The sequence below is a fragment of the Fringilla coelebs genome, assembly GCF_963513975.1.
Source record: "Fringilla coelebs genome assembly, chromosome: 4".
Classification (NCBI taxonomy): Eukaryota; Metazoa; Chordata; class Aves; order Passeriformes; family Fringillidae; genus Fringilla; species Fringilla coelebs.
Genome location: NC_140032.1, coordinates 47054982 through 47076193, shown reverse-complemented (window position 1 = coordinate 47076193; position 21212 = coordinate 47054982). Strand labels below are relative to the sequence as shown.

At 38.7% G+C, this 21212-nt stretch overlaps 1 protein-coding gene across 1 annotated transcript in view; it reads right to left on the bottom strand.

Moving 5' to 3' along the window:
* Positions 1–21212, bottom strand: part of COL25A1 (collagen type XXV alpha 1 chain) — a gene marked incomplete at both ends in the record, with an annotated part of 290872 nt that overhangs the window by 38957 nt on the left and 230703 nt on the right. Inside the window, 6 exons of the mRNA XM_084204014.1 lie at positions 7112–7156; positions 11030–11065; positions 11228–11260; positions 15224–15268; positions 17634–17660; positions 19241–19294. Coding sequence (XP_084060140.1) covers positions 7112–7156; positions 11030–11065; positions 11228–11260; positions 15224–15268; positions 17634–17660; positions 19241–19294 — 240 coding nt within the window. The remainder of the gene's footprint in view (positions 1–7111; positions 7157–11029; positions 11066–11227; positions 11261–15223; positions 15269–17633; positions 17661–19240; positions 19295–21212) is intronic.

Here is a 21212-nt window from a genome sequence, read left to right as displayed (position 1 = left end):
TGTAATTTCAAGACTTATTCTTATCTAGTGCTATGCACTAGAATTAGCCAGAGAATATGAAATGTCTAACTCTGACCTTTATAACATTGTTCACTGGTCCTGAAGGCTTTGTTCTATGTTGGCCCCATTGCCAACACCATGGAAGTTCTGTGCCCCCTAGGCTGACTGGCAGGTCTGCCACAAGGCAGGACACACAAACACCTCTTCCTAGCATTCTCTTGGAAATCCACATGTACCACAGCCAAGACTCCTGTGTGCACACCTCTGAGTTGGCAAACCACACCAAAGCATCCTGAATTTCTGTGGAGGACTCCAGAAAGGGGGATGCACCCCACTTTTTCCATTAACAGAAAACCTAGCGGTGTGGGCTGGAGGAAAACCACAACCATGCTTGAACACACAGCTTTGGACAGGCTTGGAGATTTCAAACTCCTCTCTGCAAGTCTAGTGGACCTCCAAAATTCCTGTCTAGCATGGGCCAGCAGGCAAATTCTTCAACAGAATCTGGGAGACCTCAAAGTTCCTTTCTGATGAGGACTGATGTGGAAGGGTCCTCATTTTAAAAACATCAAGAGACCAGTGATTGTCTTCAGTGTTACCCTGATGCCCTTTCCTTGCCTAACACTACCAAAAGAATCCTGCAAAGGTGGGGATATATAGAAGAGCTATCAAAAAGGACCCAAAACCCAGATGCAGGACAATTTGAAGAACAGCTATGAAGCTGTAATAAACTGGATTTGGTTCACGGGTACCTGTGTTGATTTTCCAGAAGGTGCCATCTGCTGTCCTAAAAGACTTTGTTTTTGAGGTTGCTATCTAACCAGAACACTGCAACTCCTCCGCTCTGGAGAGGAGTGACGGCCAAATCCTCAGGATCCTGCAACACAGCAATCCATGGTGGCCTACGGAGCTGCACTTGCTCATGCCCTCCCTCTGTGTGCAGCACTTAGCTCCAGTGAAGCAATTTCTCAGAAACTCAGCTGGCCTTAGACTATACAAGTCAGAGAGTACTTTGTCACTGTGAAGGGCATTAGGGGGACTTTATATATATAGCCTGACGTCCATGGGAATTTTCCTCTCAGGATGCCTACAGTATTCAGCTCCTAAGAAGGAAATGAACAAGGTACAAGGAAATCTGATAAAAAAAAGTAACCCTAACCCCATTTCATAAGGTCTTTCTTAAGGCTTTTCATATCACTTTAGAATTGGCTCCAGAAATTGCCAGTTAAAACAGGTTGTCTGGCTCACTCATCACATTTGAAACAATATCTTTACTCCCTAATCATTCTCTAAACTTAGAAAAACAATTGTGGTTTAGAATTTCCAAAAGCGTATTTAGACTTTATGATTCATTTGGAGTTAGGGGAAGTAAAACCTGGCAAAACAACCTGGCTGAAACCCTGAGGTTTCACAACAAGCCTCACTTTGTATGACATATATTGCTTTTTAGTGAGCCTAATTTTCTTGCTTTTAAGTCCTGTCTCCCTAGAAAGTATGTTGCTTTGGGAGAGTGCTATCAGAACCAGTAATGATTCTGATTAATTCTGCATTCATTAATCATAATGAAAGTCAAAAGGGACTTCTTACTTTAAGGCTAATCATATTCCAAGTCAGCATGGCAACTATTTTTAAGGATAGAATAAAAACACTTGTTGTAACAAGCACCTAATTTTTAATTCTTTTCTATGACCAAACTGCTAAATGATTAAGAGTTTGGCCCCAAATTGTTTCTGCTGAAAAAGACTTACATGACAAATCTAAGGAATTTTGTTGCTCTTCTGAAAGCTAAGGAGCTTTATTGCATGCTTTATTTCTGATCTTATAAAAATTTGTATTTGAGAAATAATTTCAGATTACTGATGTCAAGTCTTCTTTGTGGATGACAAAATACTTGATTTCTGAACACAGTAGGGTGTTGGATTCTGACTTCATTAAATTGTTTCCCAAATTTTTGATTAGCACTTTTTTTTTGTACAATGAAAAATTAAGCTATGCTATAAAACATATGCTGTGAAGTAGTTCTTATAAACTCAGTCTTCAATATTAATAGCTTTAGAGGAAACAACATTCTGTGTTTCAGTTCCTTATGTTTTAGTTTTTTCCAGAACAGAAAATAAGAGATTTGGAGGATATAGTTTGTGAGAAATCAGTAAGAACTTGAAGAATTCATCTAGATCTTACACTCAACTAAGCACCCCTGACACGTGTATGCCATCCAATTTTAATGATTATTTAATTTTCTGGCCTTGATTCTCAAAATCACTTCTTGGAAATTCAATGTCTATCCATGCAACTGATTACTGCCATAACATAGGGAAAGCAGACAGCTAGGAATCAATGAACAAAGTGTAATATACAGGTACATGTTTGTATATCTACTTCCATTATGGAAAGTGAATACTCAAAACACATTACACAGTTGTGTAACGTATTTTACCTACCAATGCACAGAGACACTTCTGAAACCCAGCCCACCAAAGATGGGTACTAAGTCCTATTTTTTAGATCAGTTCCCATTTACACCCAGAGCCTGCAGAGAGGGGAAGAGAGAGAGAAGTAGAGAGAGAGACAGAGACAGCCTGCAGGTTTACTGTTAACACTATCAAGGAATAAAAACAGGAAGAACAGTGAAAATACAGAAAAGGAAAAATGCATTAGGAAAATTAGAAAAAGAACAGCTTTCCTAAGAACTCCTGGGATAAAAGGAGAATTTACCAAACTTTCCTGTAGGCAGTAAATGGCATTGACTCCAAACCAAAATGCTTAGAACTACCATTCACTTCAGATTTCCTTTCATTTTGCTGCCAGATGGTAAAAGCAGCACTTGACCACATAAGCTTCAACAAGAGTTGCTCTCTTTTCTACAAGAGTTTAAATAGGAGACTAACTTCTATGCATTCAGCTGGAAAATTCTCTCTCATTTCCTCCAAAATGTCTCTTTTCTAACAGAACTAACTGGGTGAGAGTAGTATCAAGTCTTTTAGACCTTAAAAAAATACATTCTGTGGAGCAGAGACTCGTTTAGTCTTTAGTGGATAAGATCTCTGAGTAGGTATAGAAAAAAAAAGAGATTTAGGTACAGAAAAAATTAGAACCGCTTTTGCTTTCATAAAAAGAAAAATAAAAGGATATAAAATTGAGCCAAATTCCCATATCCTTATCCAGGTTTTTCTGAAACCTTGTTCAGGCACAGTTCCACAGAAGTTCAAAGTAACTGTATGGAAAGATGCAAGACACTGCATACTGGCAAGTCTATTGAATCAGCTACTTCCACTGAATTTCAAAACACAGAAAGCTCTCCATGCTTCCCAAAAACAGAAGGGCTAAGCAGTCCTTCTCTTTTCATGTCAAACTACTAAAAGGTTCAGTTTTCTTGAACACGATAAAATAAAAATTTATATGTGCTTGGAAGCTTCGGTTCAGCATTTGCTTTAATATCTGAGGGACAACTGCCAGAAATTTCCATAGAAAATCTAGATCCTGCAAAAGGTGCTGTTGCTGAGAAGAGGCTTGTGTTTTCTGAAGGCTTCTCACTGCAGTGAAGAAATTGAGGACTGTACAGGCCAAATTCCAGAAAATGCAATGCAACAGATTTGAGAGGTCTGACATTACAGTGAATGAGGGCATCCATGATTTCCATCACAGTAAGCAAGTGCTGCTTTGTAAGTATCTTCCTGCAAAAGTTATGAGGTAAAACAGATATATGAAGTTTGTGTTTCACAGACAGGCTTCTGTGTCTGCTTGGCATCAGTTAGGGGATAGTAGAGCGATGAGTTAATATTCTGAGTTTAGGTGGAACACATTCAGGGCTCATTAAGTTTCCAGCCATTCCTAAACAGCAACAGGTGCTTGAGAAACGTTTCTCCAGCATGTCACAGACAGCCTCTACACTGTCCTGGAAATAACTGACTGCACTTGTGCTTCCTCCACGGCACCAACTGACAAAGGAGGAGAGAACGAAAAGGAACAGGAAGAACTCCCAAAACATCCACACGTGCCTGGTGAATGGGTCTAGAAAAGTAAGTAATATAAGACCCTGTTGTATATCCTGAATTCAGATGTGATACTTGCATGTCTGTCCAATGTTGCCAGTCATTCAGACTGCAGTATCATATTCAGCCTAGTCCTTACAGGTTGCCAGGAACCTTGATTAATTAATTGAAATGGCATTATAAGAAGCTGAAAGTTTCTCAGTGATTAGTGTTCCCTAATCCTTTATGTATGTTGAAGTACAGAGGACTGAATGTCTTGGGAAGCTTGTTCAACCATGGGAAGAAAGATGAGTTGTAGCTGGAGAGACTGCCTGGCACAGCATTTGTGGCAGCACAGGTTGGTTTAGCTTTTGTGAAGAGTGCTGTGCATGTGCACAGTTACCTAAAACATTTCATAATACAGCCTGCCACTGTAGAGAAACATGCACAAGGAAGCAATTTTAGGTTCAACTAAGAGATTTAAGGAGAACAGGACTTAATATTTAACATTTAAGAACTACATCCAGGAATTTTCAATGTGTAGAATAAATCTGTATCTTGATCTTTTCCTTACATCTCGCAAAGTTTGGAAAAAGCCTGAAAAATCTCTGCCAACAACTACTGGGCTGGCATGCAAATGCTATAATCTGTTTGTTAGGAAAAATTTTCCTTATGGAAACTTGAATTTTATAACAAGTTCTTAGATGTTGCAATGACACTGTGAGAGGTTTCTGCTAGGTCTTTGATGCTATACCACTACTGCATACAACTGGTAAGATAAAGTAGCAAAGACCTATCTTGGAGAGTTTTATAAAGTCCACGGGGGAACAGAACCCAAAATCCCAGAAAAATATTGTAACAAACAACAAGGATCATGCCAGAAGGAAGAAAAAAAAAAAAAAAAAGAAAAAATAAGTCACTGCTCCAAGTAAGATTCCTCTTGGTTTTGTAGAAGATGACAGCACCAACTGATTCCAAATCCAGACAACTGAGTTTCCTCCACGCTTAAGTTTCTCATCCTGCCACTGCTATTTCCAAGTAGCTTTTGATCAACACCAGATCACTTGAAATTTGTTTCTCCATGAGATAACAATGATGTTGTTTTTGGAAACTGACATCATGATCTCACCGTGGTGGTGCATAAATCTTTGCTAAAAGGGAGGGTGAGAAAACGGGGGAAACTCCTACTTCACCTTTGCTGATGAGTGCCCATATTCCTAACTCCAGCCATTCTCTGGCTTCTGCTACCACTTCTCATGCCACAGACATAGTCTCAGTGACTCAGAAGAATCTAGGGCTTTTACTACAGACTGCTTAATAAAAGAGAGCTTACAAATGCCTCGAAATGAACAGCAACCATCCTGCAAGTCTGATGTGACCAGATGTGCTTTGCTCTGTCCTGTGCACATTCTGCTTCCCTGTCCCCGTCCAGGTCGCAGGTAGCCACCTCAAAGCAGAACTGCACTAGATGAAATTTCTTCACTGAAACACCACCAGTCTCCCTCTGGACTGGATTTTAAACAGGACAAAGTATTTTCCTAAATGATTAACATTTGACCAAATTATTCCATTTTGCTCTGCAGGCAACTGCACTGTTTTTCCACTGTATCCACTGAATTTGGAAACAAATTTTCACTGGGCAAAACTCCCACACTTCATTCGTTTTTCACTTCACATTTTATCTTTCAGGTGATTTTGGAAGCTGCGCTTCTGAGCCGTTCTTATTGCCAACAAATAATTTTCCCAGAGCAGCCACTCAGATGTAGACTTTTTTTATTTACTGGTTATGTGCGTGGACATGTGGTCTGCATGAACATGGGAACCCCAAAGACCAGCCACAGCTCCAGTTGCTTTTGGCAGGTGTCCCTGGGATGAGTGCCTCCGGCAAGTGCCCCACTGACCTCCATCTGAGCTACCTCTTTGCTCACTGTTAAAGTAAACAGAATAGGGATTGCTGCCAAAGGCCCTAATAAAAATAGTTCAATCACACAAGACTTCTCCTGCATGATCTTCACTACTCAGTACAGAGTTTGTTCTTGCAGAAAATGAACAACCTCCACAGGAACTATTTTTTAAGCTGTTACAACACACAGAATTTAATACGCACATTCAATTTTTCCCGTAATTCACTGGTAACACAGAAGGGACATTATGCTTCAATACTTTGGCAATTCACAGGTCCCTTGAGAAAAATCACTGCAAATGTTGCATTCCATGAGATAAATCCTGAATCCCACCACAATGGACAAGAGTTTGGTCTCTGACTTATCCTCCTCATTAAGGGGGAGATCCTATAAACTTTCTCCTTGAGCCATACACAGGCCCATGCTGGAATGCAAAGAAAAGGTTTCCAAGAGATTTTGTTTTCTGAAGGGACAGTCTTTGACACAAAGGAAAAGTGGCCATTCTAATCTGCACTCACTCAGTATATGTGAATCTGCTGACTCTGTGCAGAATTACACAGTTACAGCTCAAACTGTGCAAGTGTCTACAGGTCCTAATGCAACCACTTATGCTAGAACTAAACCAGCTATGCGTCTTTTGTATCAACTTACCTAAAGATTCCAGACAAACTGGAAGCCAGGGACTAAATCAGGTATTGTGTCAGGGACTGTAGCTAATACTGAACAGAATATTATTAAAACACTGACTTGTCAGTGGAAATCACTGCTGTGTAATGGAGCACAGAGTATTTTTGTCAACAGAGCCAGGTCTGCACTGCCTGTGTATAATTAATGCAGTTCTCCGGCTGGAGGATTGGTTAATTCAGTAGAATATTGCTACTGGAAAGCACACACAGAAGTGGAAACCAACTGAAACTTTGATGACAAGACTCTTCCAATAAGAAAAAAAAAATTAAGAACCTCTACTATTTTTGTTTTTAAAAGAAATAACTAGAATGTTCTGCCTCACATTTTAATGTAAGATATACTGTTTGCCTACTCATAGACACGTAACAAATTTTCCATGTGAGAACTTGCTGTAAAAAACCCCAGTTTAATACCAGAGACAGAGAAAAGGATGTAACACAATACAGTAAGTCCATCTGAGCCACATTCTGAGCCACATTCCTGCATACCCCCCCCCCCCCGCCCCCCGGTGGTATTCCCACCCAGTACAACAGGTACTACAGTATTTACCTTTATTCCAGGGAGTCCAGGAAGCCCAGGAAGGCCTGGTTCACCCTACATAGGAAAATTACATAACATTACAGACATTATCCAGTTAGGGTCACTATCCATTGAACAACCCTGTAAATTCTGCAGGAAGATAAAAGAGCATGAATGATTGCTAGTCAGCTCCAGCAAGAATGTTTTTTTCAAAATGAGTGACTTAAATGCACAATTAGTAAGAGTCATGTTAAGGACTCAGATATCTTCTGGGAACCTTCAATGTGAAGATGACCCACAGGGCTGAAAATCCATGTCAGGAAAGCCAAATATGAATTCACATTAGACTTCAGCAAAAGAGAAGAAAACAAGCAGCACTGGTTCATTTTACTGCCATTTAAGTTCCATACTTATGACAGATGTTTAATTCTGTTCCATTTTCAACTCTGAGCTAGATACTGTGCTGTGTGACTCTCTGATTTACCTACAAAGCCATTCAGAAGAGCTTGGATTAAATTGCACAAATCAAGCAGGACTGCCTAATTATAACTGGGCCATCAGTTTTATAGAGCTATCCATGGCATAATTTCAAAGCTTGTTCTTATCTGTGAACATACACAGCGTCATGAAGGATAGTGGGAATGTAACCTTTTACTGGCTTACCCAGAAAAACCTTGCTTATTTAAAATTGCAATGGAAAGACCTACAGAACTCTATTTGCAAGGTAATTTTGTAACAAGCATTGAAAACTGAATGCATTAACTTTGGAAATAGTCTAAGACAAGAATGACAACATTGTCACAAACGGTCTTTTTGAGATACCAGCTAAATGAAAAGACGTTGTCTAGGGAAATAAAGATGGTGAACAGAAAAAAAAAAAAAAGTAATAACATGTGAATAAAACATTATTTTAAAGGCTGGGGATTTTATTTTAACACAGAGATGGATTCTAACCAGCACCTTGGATCTGAATATTCCCTGAACTTTCTGGAAGCTCATGTTTGAACTCTGAAGCCAACTTTTACCTTTATAATGAACTGAACTATATTCCAGATTTTTTTACACTCATGAGCTTTATAGAAATCCAGACTTCAGCTCTGTGGTTTGGGCTGATACCTACAGGTAGTGCTATTAAAATATGTTATGTGCTTGTGTGTGTAAGCCCAGGCTTACACACATCCATACACCCACCCACACTCATGTACACACACACACAAACATAAACACACCTACACACAATGCAGATGCCCATTCAACTGCTCTACCCAGAGACACTTCTTTGAGGCAGAGATACTACACAGACTTGGAACACTCAAAACAAAATTACACTCGGCCACAAAATGAAAAACACAATAGAGCGTCTGCAAATCACTTCACCAAATGGAACGATTTCTAAGTGATATAGAACAATCTGATAAAAGCTTCTTCATCTGTTTTAGTTTCTTCAAAGTTCTAACTTTTCAAATTGCCTAAAAACACAGGAAAGATTCCAGTCTCAAAATATTAACCATAAAATCAAATGAAAGAATAGAGGCTGGGATACCATTTTCAATAGCCACTTTTTGGAATGGTTTCTAAAGCAGAAAATGGGTTACTACTCTTGCAAAAGAATAATGCTCCACTGCACTAACTGCACTAAATTTTAATTCCAAACTCCTGCTCCTCTGTCTTTCCACTTTTTGCATGAGCAGCCATACACACAGCAGTACGGCCATCAACGTTACCCACCTAATTATGGAAGCACTTAATTTCACTTGCAAGCGCAGAACTGGAATATTTATATTGATATTATATTAGTGTTGCTGCAGTAGGTTACACTTTAGCCTTGGGACAGAGCTAACCCCCACAGACTCACACATAACAAGCAGAAAGGATCCACCAAAGCCAGTTCAGAGCCACAGTAATCTAAAACAATTAAAATGCCCCTAAAAGATACATCAGTATGAAACACAATTAAATCAATAATTATTTCTTAATTACAGCTAGCATTATAGATGAATGCAGAGTATTTACTTTTTCGGACCTTTTCTAATATAAAAATTCTGAGTATGATTAATGACAAGAATGACTTTTAAAGAAACCAAGGCTGTATTCTAACTCTATTACATAATGGCAGAGCAGGTCATTCTGTCACCTCAGCACACAATGTGGCCCAAACAGCCTCGTCAGACTGCTGAAATATTGTCATGTTTCATTTCATGCAAATAGTGTTTGGGTGTGCAGCTCAACACATATTTGTCCTTAGGAGATGGATAAGGGACAACTAGAAGATAAGAAGGAAAATAGAAGAAAGAAAAGAAGACAGAGGAAGGAAATATGAATGGAACACAGTGAGGGAGAAAAGCACTGAGATGATGCAGATGGCAGAGACATCCCTCCAACTGGAAAAAGAGCCTCCCACAACCTCTGGTGGTATGGAAAAGTCCCTGCTAAGCAGGGGTGCAGGGCAGCAGACATGGCAGGAGGCACCTTGACTGGGCATGTTATGGGAGCTGATGTTTGGGGCTGGGACAGGAGTTGTGACATGCTAGGAAATCATGGGGTGAATGGAAGGAAGACACGGAAGGAAGACACTAAGCTCCCCTCTGGTGTCAAAAAGAAGGTGAGAATATAGAAAGTCTGAACTGCATACCTCTCACCCATCCATGTTGCTGGAATTAGATCAAATCTGAGTGCCTGAGACTGAGAACCAGGAGCCTGCTGATAAATCACTGCTAGTTTTGCCTCCATGGCAGCGACTTAATGAGAGTCTGAATCTCCACAGGCGCTTAAGTGCATTTTCTAGTTTATTAGCCAAGCAAAGCACACGCTGCAGAACGCACACACTGAATGATTCTGTAGATTAGATAGCTTTAAACTACTTTGATTACCTTTCCTAATTAAAACTGCACTTTACTAAGGAACTGCATTTGCAACCATAATAGTTTTATTTAGTCTCTGATGAGAGTCATAATTTCTTAAATAAAAATACTTAATGTCTTATTTATTTCTTATTTATATGTGGTTTAGGGTTTTGCTTAGTTACCAAAATACCTTGAGTATTAGAAAATATTTGTCTTGCTATCCACTATACAGAATTTTAGCTCTTGACTGTCTGTCTGGAACATCTCAGCAGCAGAAGGACTCTGTTTGACTCTGGTATCAGTGTGCAGTGGAAAATTTTCAATGTTATAAGGGGCAAGAAAAGTGCCAATGGTTCCAGAGGGAAACCAAATATTGCAATGCACAAATCCAGTTCTCTCACTGTCTCTTTGCTCTCCCTGCAGGACCTGCCCCCTACTCTCAGGAAAGGCAGCTGAAAGGCACAGGATTTGCTGTGTTTGATGTACTGTGCATTCAAAGAGCACATTCCCCAGATTCACAGTGCAGTACTGTTATTGTAACTCCTGCAGAACCCTTCCCTGCAGAAGCAGCCTCAGCCACATAGCACCCAGGGGAATTTTTTTCACTGGAAGGAAGAATAGAGCAGCATTACCTGGTCTGTGTCCTTCCAAACACACTGTGTGCCACTGATGGTTTGATTCCCCTCACAAGTAGAGGTGAAAGGGATTCTAACCAATATTTATTTCCTTCCTGATGAGATCTACCAGTGTACCACAGTTTGAAGTTAATAGTCAAACATGCAGGGTTAGCTTGTGATGACCCAAGGAGCAGAGCCATTCTTTGTTAGTCTCACTAGCTGCAACAGGGTAAGCTTTCAATGTAAGAAGTGTGCTGGGGCTAGAAGAAAAGGTGGGTTAGTCAAAATTGTTCTTCATGTTAATTAGTATCATCATTCCTGTGCCTTTCCAAAATAAAAAAGAAACCAAATGTGTACAGCCTTGGGCTGCTATATTGTACTGCCTCGGACTCATCCCAGTGCAGGTTAAGTGCCACTGGTAACAAAAATATGACATGATTTATCACAAATCCAGCAGAGAAGGAAAACTGAACGTTTCCAAGCAGTACCTTTTGTCCAGGTCGCCCAGATTCACCGGGTTCACCCTAGAAGAAAACAGATGAAAGACATGAGATCTGAGAAAATGAATTAAAGATGGAGCTGTGGAAACCTGTAACATTAATGATACCCAAAATGTCTGTGACACTGAAGTAACATGGACCAACCACCCCTCTTTTCCCTGCACAACTTCTTTAGAACTTCATTACCTTAATTCCAGCCGCAGAAGAGCCAGGGTCACCCTGATACAAAGCCACAAGAAATAATCACTCTTACTACATAAACTATTTTCCAGGAAACACATAAATCATGTAAGAGTACAGCAACATTATATAGCAAAACAACTGCAGAACAAGACTGCCTGTTTTCTGTGCTGCTTCAAAGGCATTTAACTAATTAATTACATCAGTGTGATTCAGAAAAGGAGCAGTGCTGTTTTCAAGACCATGTAGAGAGAGATTTAGCTTCACTCACCCAGACACCTATTATAGTTAACTTCAAACTTCATAACTAATAATGTAGATCTAATAATTGCAGATGTTGTATAAAAGTACTTCACACAGCCAGAATATGGGACATACTTTGACATCTCTAAATTGCTGATCTACATTAAAAATAATTCAATGTTATTTACAAAGAATATGAATGACCATTTGACCTAATTTTATAGATGGCAAGTGTCAAGACTCAAATGACAACATTTTTTGTGCTAATGAAGATTAACATTGAAAAAAAACCCCATTGACCTATGAGTTTTTCTCCATCAGGACAGGTCATAGCTTTGTTTCCTCAACCCTCCAGGGTATTTAAATGGATAAATTAATGCATGAAGGGCTACACTTTAAATGATGAGACAGCTATGGTAATTTACATATTCAGGAAAGATCTCTGTTCTGAGAGGACATCTAGCACTCAAAAATATTTGCCTACATTTTGCTGGGTTGACTGGATTTCACAGGCACTGATATGCACAGGACAGAGGATCAGTTGGTTTTTTTTTCTTGAACAATATGCCAAAGGAAGAAAAAAAAAACCTACTGAAAAGTTTGCTAGCTAGGCTATGTACTACTGAAGATGACTAGCGTGCCTCTATTTGAAAAACTGTTTAATTATTCATTATGCAGAATAAATGTACATTGTTCACTGAAAGCAGCAAGTTTTACATAGCAGCAACTTCAAGCTCTGAGCAGCCTGCCAGTGATCTACAAAGGTAGGATAGAACCAGAGATGTATAAGCAGAGTATAAATGTTTAATATTCTTTGTACAAAATACAAATAGGGGGTACCCATTCCTGATGTTCTGTGAATGCCACAGCTTTACTGATGGTTTGGGCATGGCATATTTTTGGTATGGTCTTATACAATTAAATTGTACTGGTTAACATGCTCACTGGCCCCTGAAGAATAGGAATACACAGTTACTGCAGCTTCCAGTGAGTGAAGAAAACACAAAAATCAGTATTATGAGATTGATACATGCATGGAAGCCTGAGCTGCCTCATTTTAATAGACATGTGTGAGTGACACTGCTAATATCCCTTACAAGCATGTACAACTGAAAGCCTCAAGAACCTTTTATAGCTATAAAGGGCAAAGCAACTAGTAGGACACATCAAATGTTTAAATATTTCAAAGGGCAATGATGGATATGGAGAAGATAAGACACAAAAAATTTATAATCCACCTTCATGCAAGAATAAAAATTAGATCAAAGAAAAAATTACAGTACAGTATGTTGACAATTCACTGCTGAGTCAAGACAGTTTGAAAATGAAGAAACTTTAGCAGGGGAACATGCACAAAGAAGAAAGATCCTTGGCAGTTTCTAGGGACCAAGGCTACAGTGGAAGAACAAAAGCAAGAACTCAAGCTTTCCATTGACACTGTCTTCAACAACTCAACAAAGACATTTTAATTCTGTAGTCTCAGGTCATGAATTAAGGACCCAAGTCCTTATTTTTGAGTGTCACTATGTACAGCAGTTCACTAAACAAAGCTACATTTTTTTTCACAAACAGGAACCTGCTCCTAAACCAAGTCTGGATCTGTTGTCATGTGGTGTCTTACTCTTCCACCACATGAATAAAATTTTATTATTTACCTCACAGAAACTCTATTTAAGCTTTCAAAGAAATGTATTTAAGTTTTATGTACTATGGATTAAATCTCCTAAGCAAAAACTTCCCCCTATGGTGAAAACCAGGAAAGAATACCAACCCTGTTAAGTACCTCAAAGTAATGACACCAAGTTTTATGCTTACTCCTAAATTATCTGTGAAAAACCACACTCGTAAGCTCTCTAGAAAGTACTGTTTGCAAAGCTACCTATCAGAAACTTTAAGCTGCAGCTCTCCTCTAAGAACTGCATCTTTTTATTCTGGGTGGCAGATTGTCTTGTAGGCAGGGAAAAAGAAGAAAAATACTAAAAGTCAACGAAGTCACAGCTCTGGAAAGTCTGGCAAAAATGAATGCAGAGGACTCTAATCCATTATGGTTAAAGCAGTGCACTCCAAATGAACAGAATATATTCCTATGTCACCACTCCACCTCCGAAAATAATATGAAACCTAGAAGAGATGGGAGACTTCTGCATTATGAAGTTTAGGAGGTGTCTTGAAATTTCTTCATATACAGCAACATTAGAAGTCTCCTGAGAACCTCTACTTTCCACAAGTTGATCCCAAATCAACTGCCTAACTGCTGAAAGTTCACACAGCAGTATTTAAAACCTTATACTTGAGAAGAAAGGATCTCCCACTGAAAGAAGGAGAGAACTTTTTTCTTTCCTCAAAAAGGATCACAAACAGGGGGATGTGCACACTGCTGATCACAGGGCAGTATGGGCATCCTTGTGGATGCAAGCTCACCCTCAAGGCCAATGAAGTAGAAAAGCACCAGGTGAAGCTGCACTAGGCTTCCTAGAGAGATTTGAACCTTACCATTTACTTGTTGTAGAACTATCTATCTGAACAACATCTCAATTCATACTTGTAGCTGATTATATTCTTAAATGATGTAAAGAGTGGATCAAGATTATGTTAGCAGCATACATAGTGTAAGTAAGTAAATAAGGTTCTTAAGACTTTCATCTCTATTAATAAGCATGACTGGAAATAAAGTATTGTTTAAATTAACCCCAAAAATTAAGTAACTTACTGTTCTCAAATCTAATGTTATTTTTAATGGCTGATTTTAGAATATGCCTTAAAATCCTTGTGCTCTTCAAAGTACAGATTTACTGTACCCAAATGACAGCTCCTGAGGGATTTGCATGCACTCCTTACCAGCTTGATAAATCCATCATAAATTTCTCCTTGAACTGAAATGCTGGAAGTTGATGAAGCATCACACATGCAGGGGTACAAGAAGAAGTGCTTATGTTTCTGCCCAAGCTCAGTCATTAAAATAAATGGTTTTTAGAAGCATATCAATTCTAAAATGATGGCCAGAAGAGATCAATATGCCAGACCCTTTCTCATGGGCAACACAGCCTTTACCCTGACTGCTAAAGACTGGCTTTTGTAAGGAAACCACACTGAAAATTCCAGTTCAATTTTCTGAGCACGAGTCTCACATCAAATAAAACCCAGGAAAATAAAAATTTTGACAAAATCTGTTTTTTGGTGATTTCTACAACACCTTCATACTCTGCAACAATGAACTAACAAGGTATAAAGTAAGGTTATTGTTGATGTCATTTGGAATAAATATTGAAAATGTGTTTATCATCAAATCTTGACTTTCCAGCTGACAATTTGGAGGGAAGTTGCCTATCACAGTACCATATTTTTTTGTCCCAGATTGATTTGGTCCCTCTCTTTGATGGTAACACAGAAGGGGAAAAGATATAGGGTATACCAGAAAACATGGCTGTAATTCAAAGGGGCAGTTCCAGCTGGCAGGTTGTGGCCAAAGCTTCTGTATGATGCAAATTTCAACAAAGAGGAGTGCTAGCTAGAACCATGCTGATACATTCTATAACTAGGGCTACTGCTGTATAAAGTAAGAAATCTTATGCTCACTTGGACAGAATAGTGAAATTTTTTCTGCTGTTCATAAAGATGAACTCAACCAAATCACTCACTGTTAAAAAAAACCCATCTCAAAATGCATTTTCTTTTGAAAAAATAACTATTTTCATTATTTGGTTATACTATAAGCATGCCTAAGGCACACATTTTCTTCTCTGTAAGAAGTGTTGTTACCTTTTCTCCTGTGTCACCCTTCAGTCCATTCTCACCAGCATCTCCCTATAATTGAAACACACATTACATTTTAACATTTCTCTGTAAGCACACAGTAGGTAGAGAAGAGTCAGCATTCCAACATGATTAACAATGCAAGTTGATTTTGTTCATCAGATAGTCTCTGTGACGTGGTCAGGAAGTGGCTCTGTCTTACACAGACTTCACTATAACTGCAATCCTTTTCACAGATCTGTAAAAAAAACTCACCACAAAGCATCAAAACACCTGCTGGTATAATCTACCATCTTTCTCAGTTCACTGCAGTTCAGCAAGGAAGGAATGATTAAATGATTTCATGATGATTCAGCACTTTAAATTACAAATATATTTTTCTTCCCAACACAGACACATTCACCTAGATGCATCTAATAAAATTCAGATGACAGTTAGACAATCCCAGTAGTTTTTACTGACGTTCTCAAGTAATTTATAGCATACACTCTCTGAGTCTGAAGTCCTTCATGAATGATTCACAAACTAAAAAAAATTCACATGTCACTCTTCCAAGGAGCTACCAAATGACTTTATCTCTACATAAATTTTATGCACTGTTTTTGTTAAAAAAGTGACTTTCAGATAACACCTTTTCATTGCTGAGTAGACATTTTCTACTCAAAAAAATCCCAAAAATTTTAAATAAAATGTCACAATATTTATCTATAAAAAGACCTAATTTCCACCTAGTCATGTGGAAACAATACAAGAAGTCCAGACTACATCAAATATGTTACATGTTGGTTTATGTTAAGAATACAGGCTAAAAATTTCTGTGGGACTTGAGGTTCATGTAAAGTGTGCAATAAGTATTTAAAATGCCAAAAATACAGATTAAAAGAGAGCTTAAGTAGACTAAAAACACATTGCTGGCCTTGGTCTGACAACCAGTAGTACTGTTCAAATATTACTGAGTGTCTGTCATATTGTTCTGAAAACCTTTATGTGAAATCCTTTTGGAGAAGACTTAGCAATTTATATATCACAGCCGCTGATACAATGAGAACCAGCTAACAATCTAGCAGCACTGTAATTAAGGAAACATACATGAAACATGGAAGAGTAACAGTAAGGAATGTCAGCCCAAGTTCATTTAACATGATAAAGCATATGGAGGGGATCTGTAACCACAATTTTTAGAAAAAGACAAAGGATAATTATGGAAATATAGAATGGTTTTAAGTAACAAAAGTTCAATACATATTAAAATTCATTGGTATTCTTTTTATGTCTGAAAATAAACTAAGGATTACTGAAGTACATAAAAAATATAATTTTAGCTGAAATACGCATCATTATTTCATGATGCATATTTCAGGATTACATAGTTCTGCATGTGGGGTACATAATTTCAAGATTTCCCTAGATTATTTTTATGGTGTGCTTTTGAAAATGTGAAACTGATAGCCCGGGCAAAGCATGCTTCCAGCTGCTATTATACAGATTTACACGGATCTGGAAGCGAAATTCAGTTGTAGCTGCAAAGACACAAGTAAACATTTCTCAAGAGTAAATTGCACCTCAGTACAAACAACTTACTTTTTAAACATAAGCTCAGTATACTTGCAGAAGATGAGGCTGTGCATGGATTCCTAATCAAAATAAGTCTTAGGCTATTTCTCAAACTGCCCCTGTGAGCAGGTGAGGAAGCTCAGCTCTAAACCCACTGTGCTCCTACCAGCCACAGTTCTGCCTGGCAGAGCAGAACTATACTTCCCTTCTGCAGCATGGAGCTTATTCCACCCCCTTGTCTTGCCTTGCTTTGACTGGACATCAGAGAAGCAATATCTTGCTAACTCACTGCAAGTAAGAGCCCCATCAGTGCGCCTCTCCGACAGCATCACTGGAGATCATGGGGGCAGACTCCCTTGTTCTTACTTAAACTGACCCAAACACAAATGGAGCACTCCATTTTTATTTTTTATTCCATTTCCATTTTTATTTTAAGTACCTGGAGAGCTTGTTATCCAGGTATCACTTAGAGTCTATGTAGTTTTACCATTCTGTTACTTAACTGTTTTATTCCACACACGTGTCAGAGCATCAAAACCAAGTTATGAGAAATGTGTGGATCTCTAATTGATTCAGTCAGGCTCATCATTTTCTGAGACTCACCACAGTTAGGATTAGTTGCGTGATTGCTCATCTGTGCAGCCTTTAACACACAATCACTGCACTCTGTGACTAATCCCACTGCAGTAATCACAGATCAATAACTTCCATTAGCAGGTATTATCTGACCCTTGGAAAGGCTGCACTGTGCTACTTAAGTTCTAGGTAGGAGCTGTGGTTTTTTATTTTTAAACTCGGGATCAGTACACTCCAAGCAAGTTACCCAAAACAGAATCACAACAAAGGAATTGAAACATCTCACCTTTTCTCCTCTTTCTCCAGGGTCACCCTAAGGAAAATAATTGAAGCAAAGAAGTCATAAGTTACTAACTCAGGCAGAAATCTGAGTGTTAGCTTTACTATCATTAGTTATTACTAATGTTAGTTTTATTATCCTTACTAATAATTATGTAACTACTGATGACAACATCTCAGATGATACAATGCAACAAGAAAATCTCCAATGGACAATATAAAATGTAAATTCAACAGATCTCAATGGACAATACAACTTGAACATTTTTTTTTAAAAGCTTCAACAGTTTGCATGTGAAGACCTGTCTCTCTCTATTTTGTCCTACACCCTGACAAAGAGGCATAAGTCTTTGAGAACAGCCTGCAGGGACTTAGGTGGCTCCTACGTGGGGTTCTCCTTGTTTTGGGAACAAACAAAAGAAACAAAAAGTCTGGATGTGAAGGGGAAGTCTTATGATTCTGTCAATGGCTCAGAGGGTTCCTCAAGAGAGAGAAAATGCCTTAAGTGTCCTGAACAAATTCATGACTGCTCCAGAGTAAAGAGCCTTCAGTGCTCTCTATATTCTCTGTAACAATCTCTGTAACAAAAAGATGGCTTATAGCCATTACTATTTTTCAAAATTAAAACGTGCTTGAGAAACTGCAAAAGCACTTTTGCACGCCAGCCTGACCCTGACAACTCATCTCTGCATTTGTGGCTCAGAGCTGCACTCTGGCTCATCCTTGCCCCTTCTGATGGCTGGCAGTCGCTAGGCAACTCAGGGACTACAGCTGTGAATACGAATGAAGCATCAACTGCCATAATTTGGCTTCTTCTCTACACAAAGTAAGAAAAGGTCATGCTCCCAAATGGTTTGTTTTCATTCCTGATGGACAAGCAGCCACTCAGTAAATGTAAAGAGGCTGCCTTGCATGTCTGTCAGCAGCAGCATGATGCACAGAATCAGCTGAGGAGCACATGTGCACCAGGGAGCTCACTCGCAGCTGATGGGATTAGAAATTAGCATTATCCCCTCCAAGAGGCCCACAGATCCCATCATCTTGGACAAGTAGAGTTTTCTTTTAAATGAAGATATCATCATAAGCTTTATGTTCTATTTCACTTGTTCAATATTAAAACATCAGAACAAACTATAGAACAATAAAGGGCAAAGAGTCATTCTGATGTAACAAATACAGGCTGAGACATGCTCCTAATGAGGCTTGTTGCTAACTTCCAGAATAGCAGGATCAGCCCTCAAGACTTCACCCTGACATTTGTCAAAGAACTGACCACAGCAGTTCTTGAAAAGAAGCCTGAAACACATTGTAAGGGGCACAAACAAAGCCTTTCTGAAAAGGTCCCCAAATTCCCAAACACTTGCAGGCATACTGCATTCAGCTGGCAGTGGATGCCTATGAATCAGTGCCACCGACGGGAATTATACATGCACAGCGGAAGAAAACACTTCTTTATGGTGAGATGTGTAAAGCCTCTTACAGCCCTGATCACTGGAGGGAGCAGATCATTAAAAGCCAGTCAGAATATAAACCCAAGTTGGAAAGCACGACTGTCATCTACATATGCACTCACATGCTCTGTGCTTCTGTTTTTAATTCTTTTTCAATACTGACCTTGAGCCCAGCTTCTCCCTTCTCTCCTGCTATGCCAGGCAAACCAGGTTCACCCTAAAGGCAAACAAAAAGAAAGACGAAGTTAAGAAAGACATGATGAAATATATAAACCTTCTCAGAATGGGTCAGTAATGATAAACACAATTTTAAAAGACTCTGCAAAGATGTAGTCCACAGCTGGGCACTAAAATGACTTATTTTGTCAGTTAGGGTGGGTTAACTCAAACCCATGCAAGGTAAGAAATTATTCTTCTGAAAAAGGTGGAAACACACAGATGTCATACTAAACAGGAAGGAGACCTGTGACTCCTGATTCTTAAAATCAGTCCAATTAGCCTTAAAAGCACAGTCTTCCCAGCAAGACTGCCAATGTTTTCCTCTTCTCTACAACTTAGAAATGCTGCAAGAAAGGCTTGTCTTAATTTATTTTGACATTTGTGCTTCTGGTCTCAGACAGAAAACAGATAATGAAAAAAAAAAGAGAAGGGCCTGTTTCAGAAATGGAAGAATTTGGAAAAGCAGGGAGCTTTTCAATTTTTTAAATATACTTTGCTTATCCATTTTTTATACCAGTGGTTGAAAAGTGGTTTTAAAAGATTTAAAAACTGTCTGCATTACATCAATGCTCCAAATTTTCTGTATGTTCAATGGGTAGTGTATTACTCTTCTGCAGTTTAAGGAGTCATAAATTATTTTCATGAGTCAATCAGCAAATAACACTTATTTTCAATCTTCTTTCCCATCCTCAATTTTAAAAATAAAGAAAAGAAGCCAACAAGAAAAAAAAAAACAAGTCAAACAAAAAAACCCTCTAAAAATATTTTTTAGTGTTTATATCCCGCATTTCTGGGAAAATGACAGATAATCATTCTAGATAAAATAATGTAATGGTTAGACTTTATTGTAAAACAACTAGAGCTTATGGCTTAGTATGTAAAAGCTTCTGCAGATGTATATCTCAGTTTCACAAGAAATATCTTTGATAACATTCACATAGAGAACGGCATCACACTTCCAACATGGCAAAGCACATTAAAATATAAGCCAAAGAAAGATTTTTCAAAGTCTGCAGCTTGGTCCTTCTAAAAGCCTGCCCTTTGCTATCTGAGTGTAGAAAAATGTGGAAAAGTTAAATCCAATAGCTAACAGTAATGGAACAGTAATTTCTATCAGTAATTCAATGAACAATTTTCACACAGTGTTCAAATTAGTACACATGATGAACCAATCCTCTACTCAAAAGTTACAGAGACAATTAGATAAAGGCTTTTCCAAACACAAGACATATTTTCTAGTCTTCCACAAAAGTCTCCTGTTAAAAACATATCTCTTTCTTACTTCTGCAGGCAGATTTAATCATCGATGTATTAACTCTGATTGTCCGTGAAATCAAGTTCCACTGTACTTCTAAATTAGGTAACGGAATCATTAATGACATTTTAATTTCATCAAGACTTAGACTGTTTCAAAAAACAAACCAAAATCATCAAAGTTCTAGCAAAATTCTAGTGAGGCATTTCCCAAGCCAGAGCAAAAAATTTTAGGTACCATTAAGCTCCCAGGGAGTAAAATAGTCACTTGTGTCAGCCCCTTCTCAAGGCCCCTTTGTACTACAGTAGCTGTGAGGCTGAGAAAGCGGCACAGGCATTTGATATATGAGTGCTCAGGGTTTGAAGCTGTTGGAGATTATGTGCGAGTGTCCTCAAGGATTGACCTAAAAGGCTCTTGAAGAAAACTGTCAGTTGACAAAATGAAGCAGAGGGGACCCATGAATATACACTTGTTTCTCCTCATCCCCACACCCTAAGCACGCTTGCTTCTGTCCCCTTCATTTTCAAACAGCTGCTGTCGGCTGATGCTTTCAGGGGCTTAAAACTCTAAGCAAAAGGTTGAAGTCTCCCCAAGCTTGCACTTTCCTCCCAGGTTCACATATCAGTGCTATGGATGCAGAGGGCTACCGCTGTGACAAAAA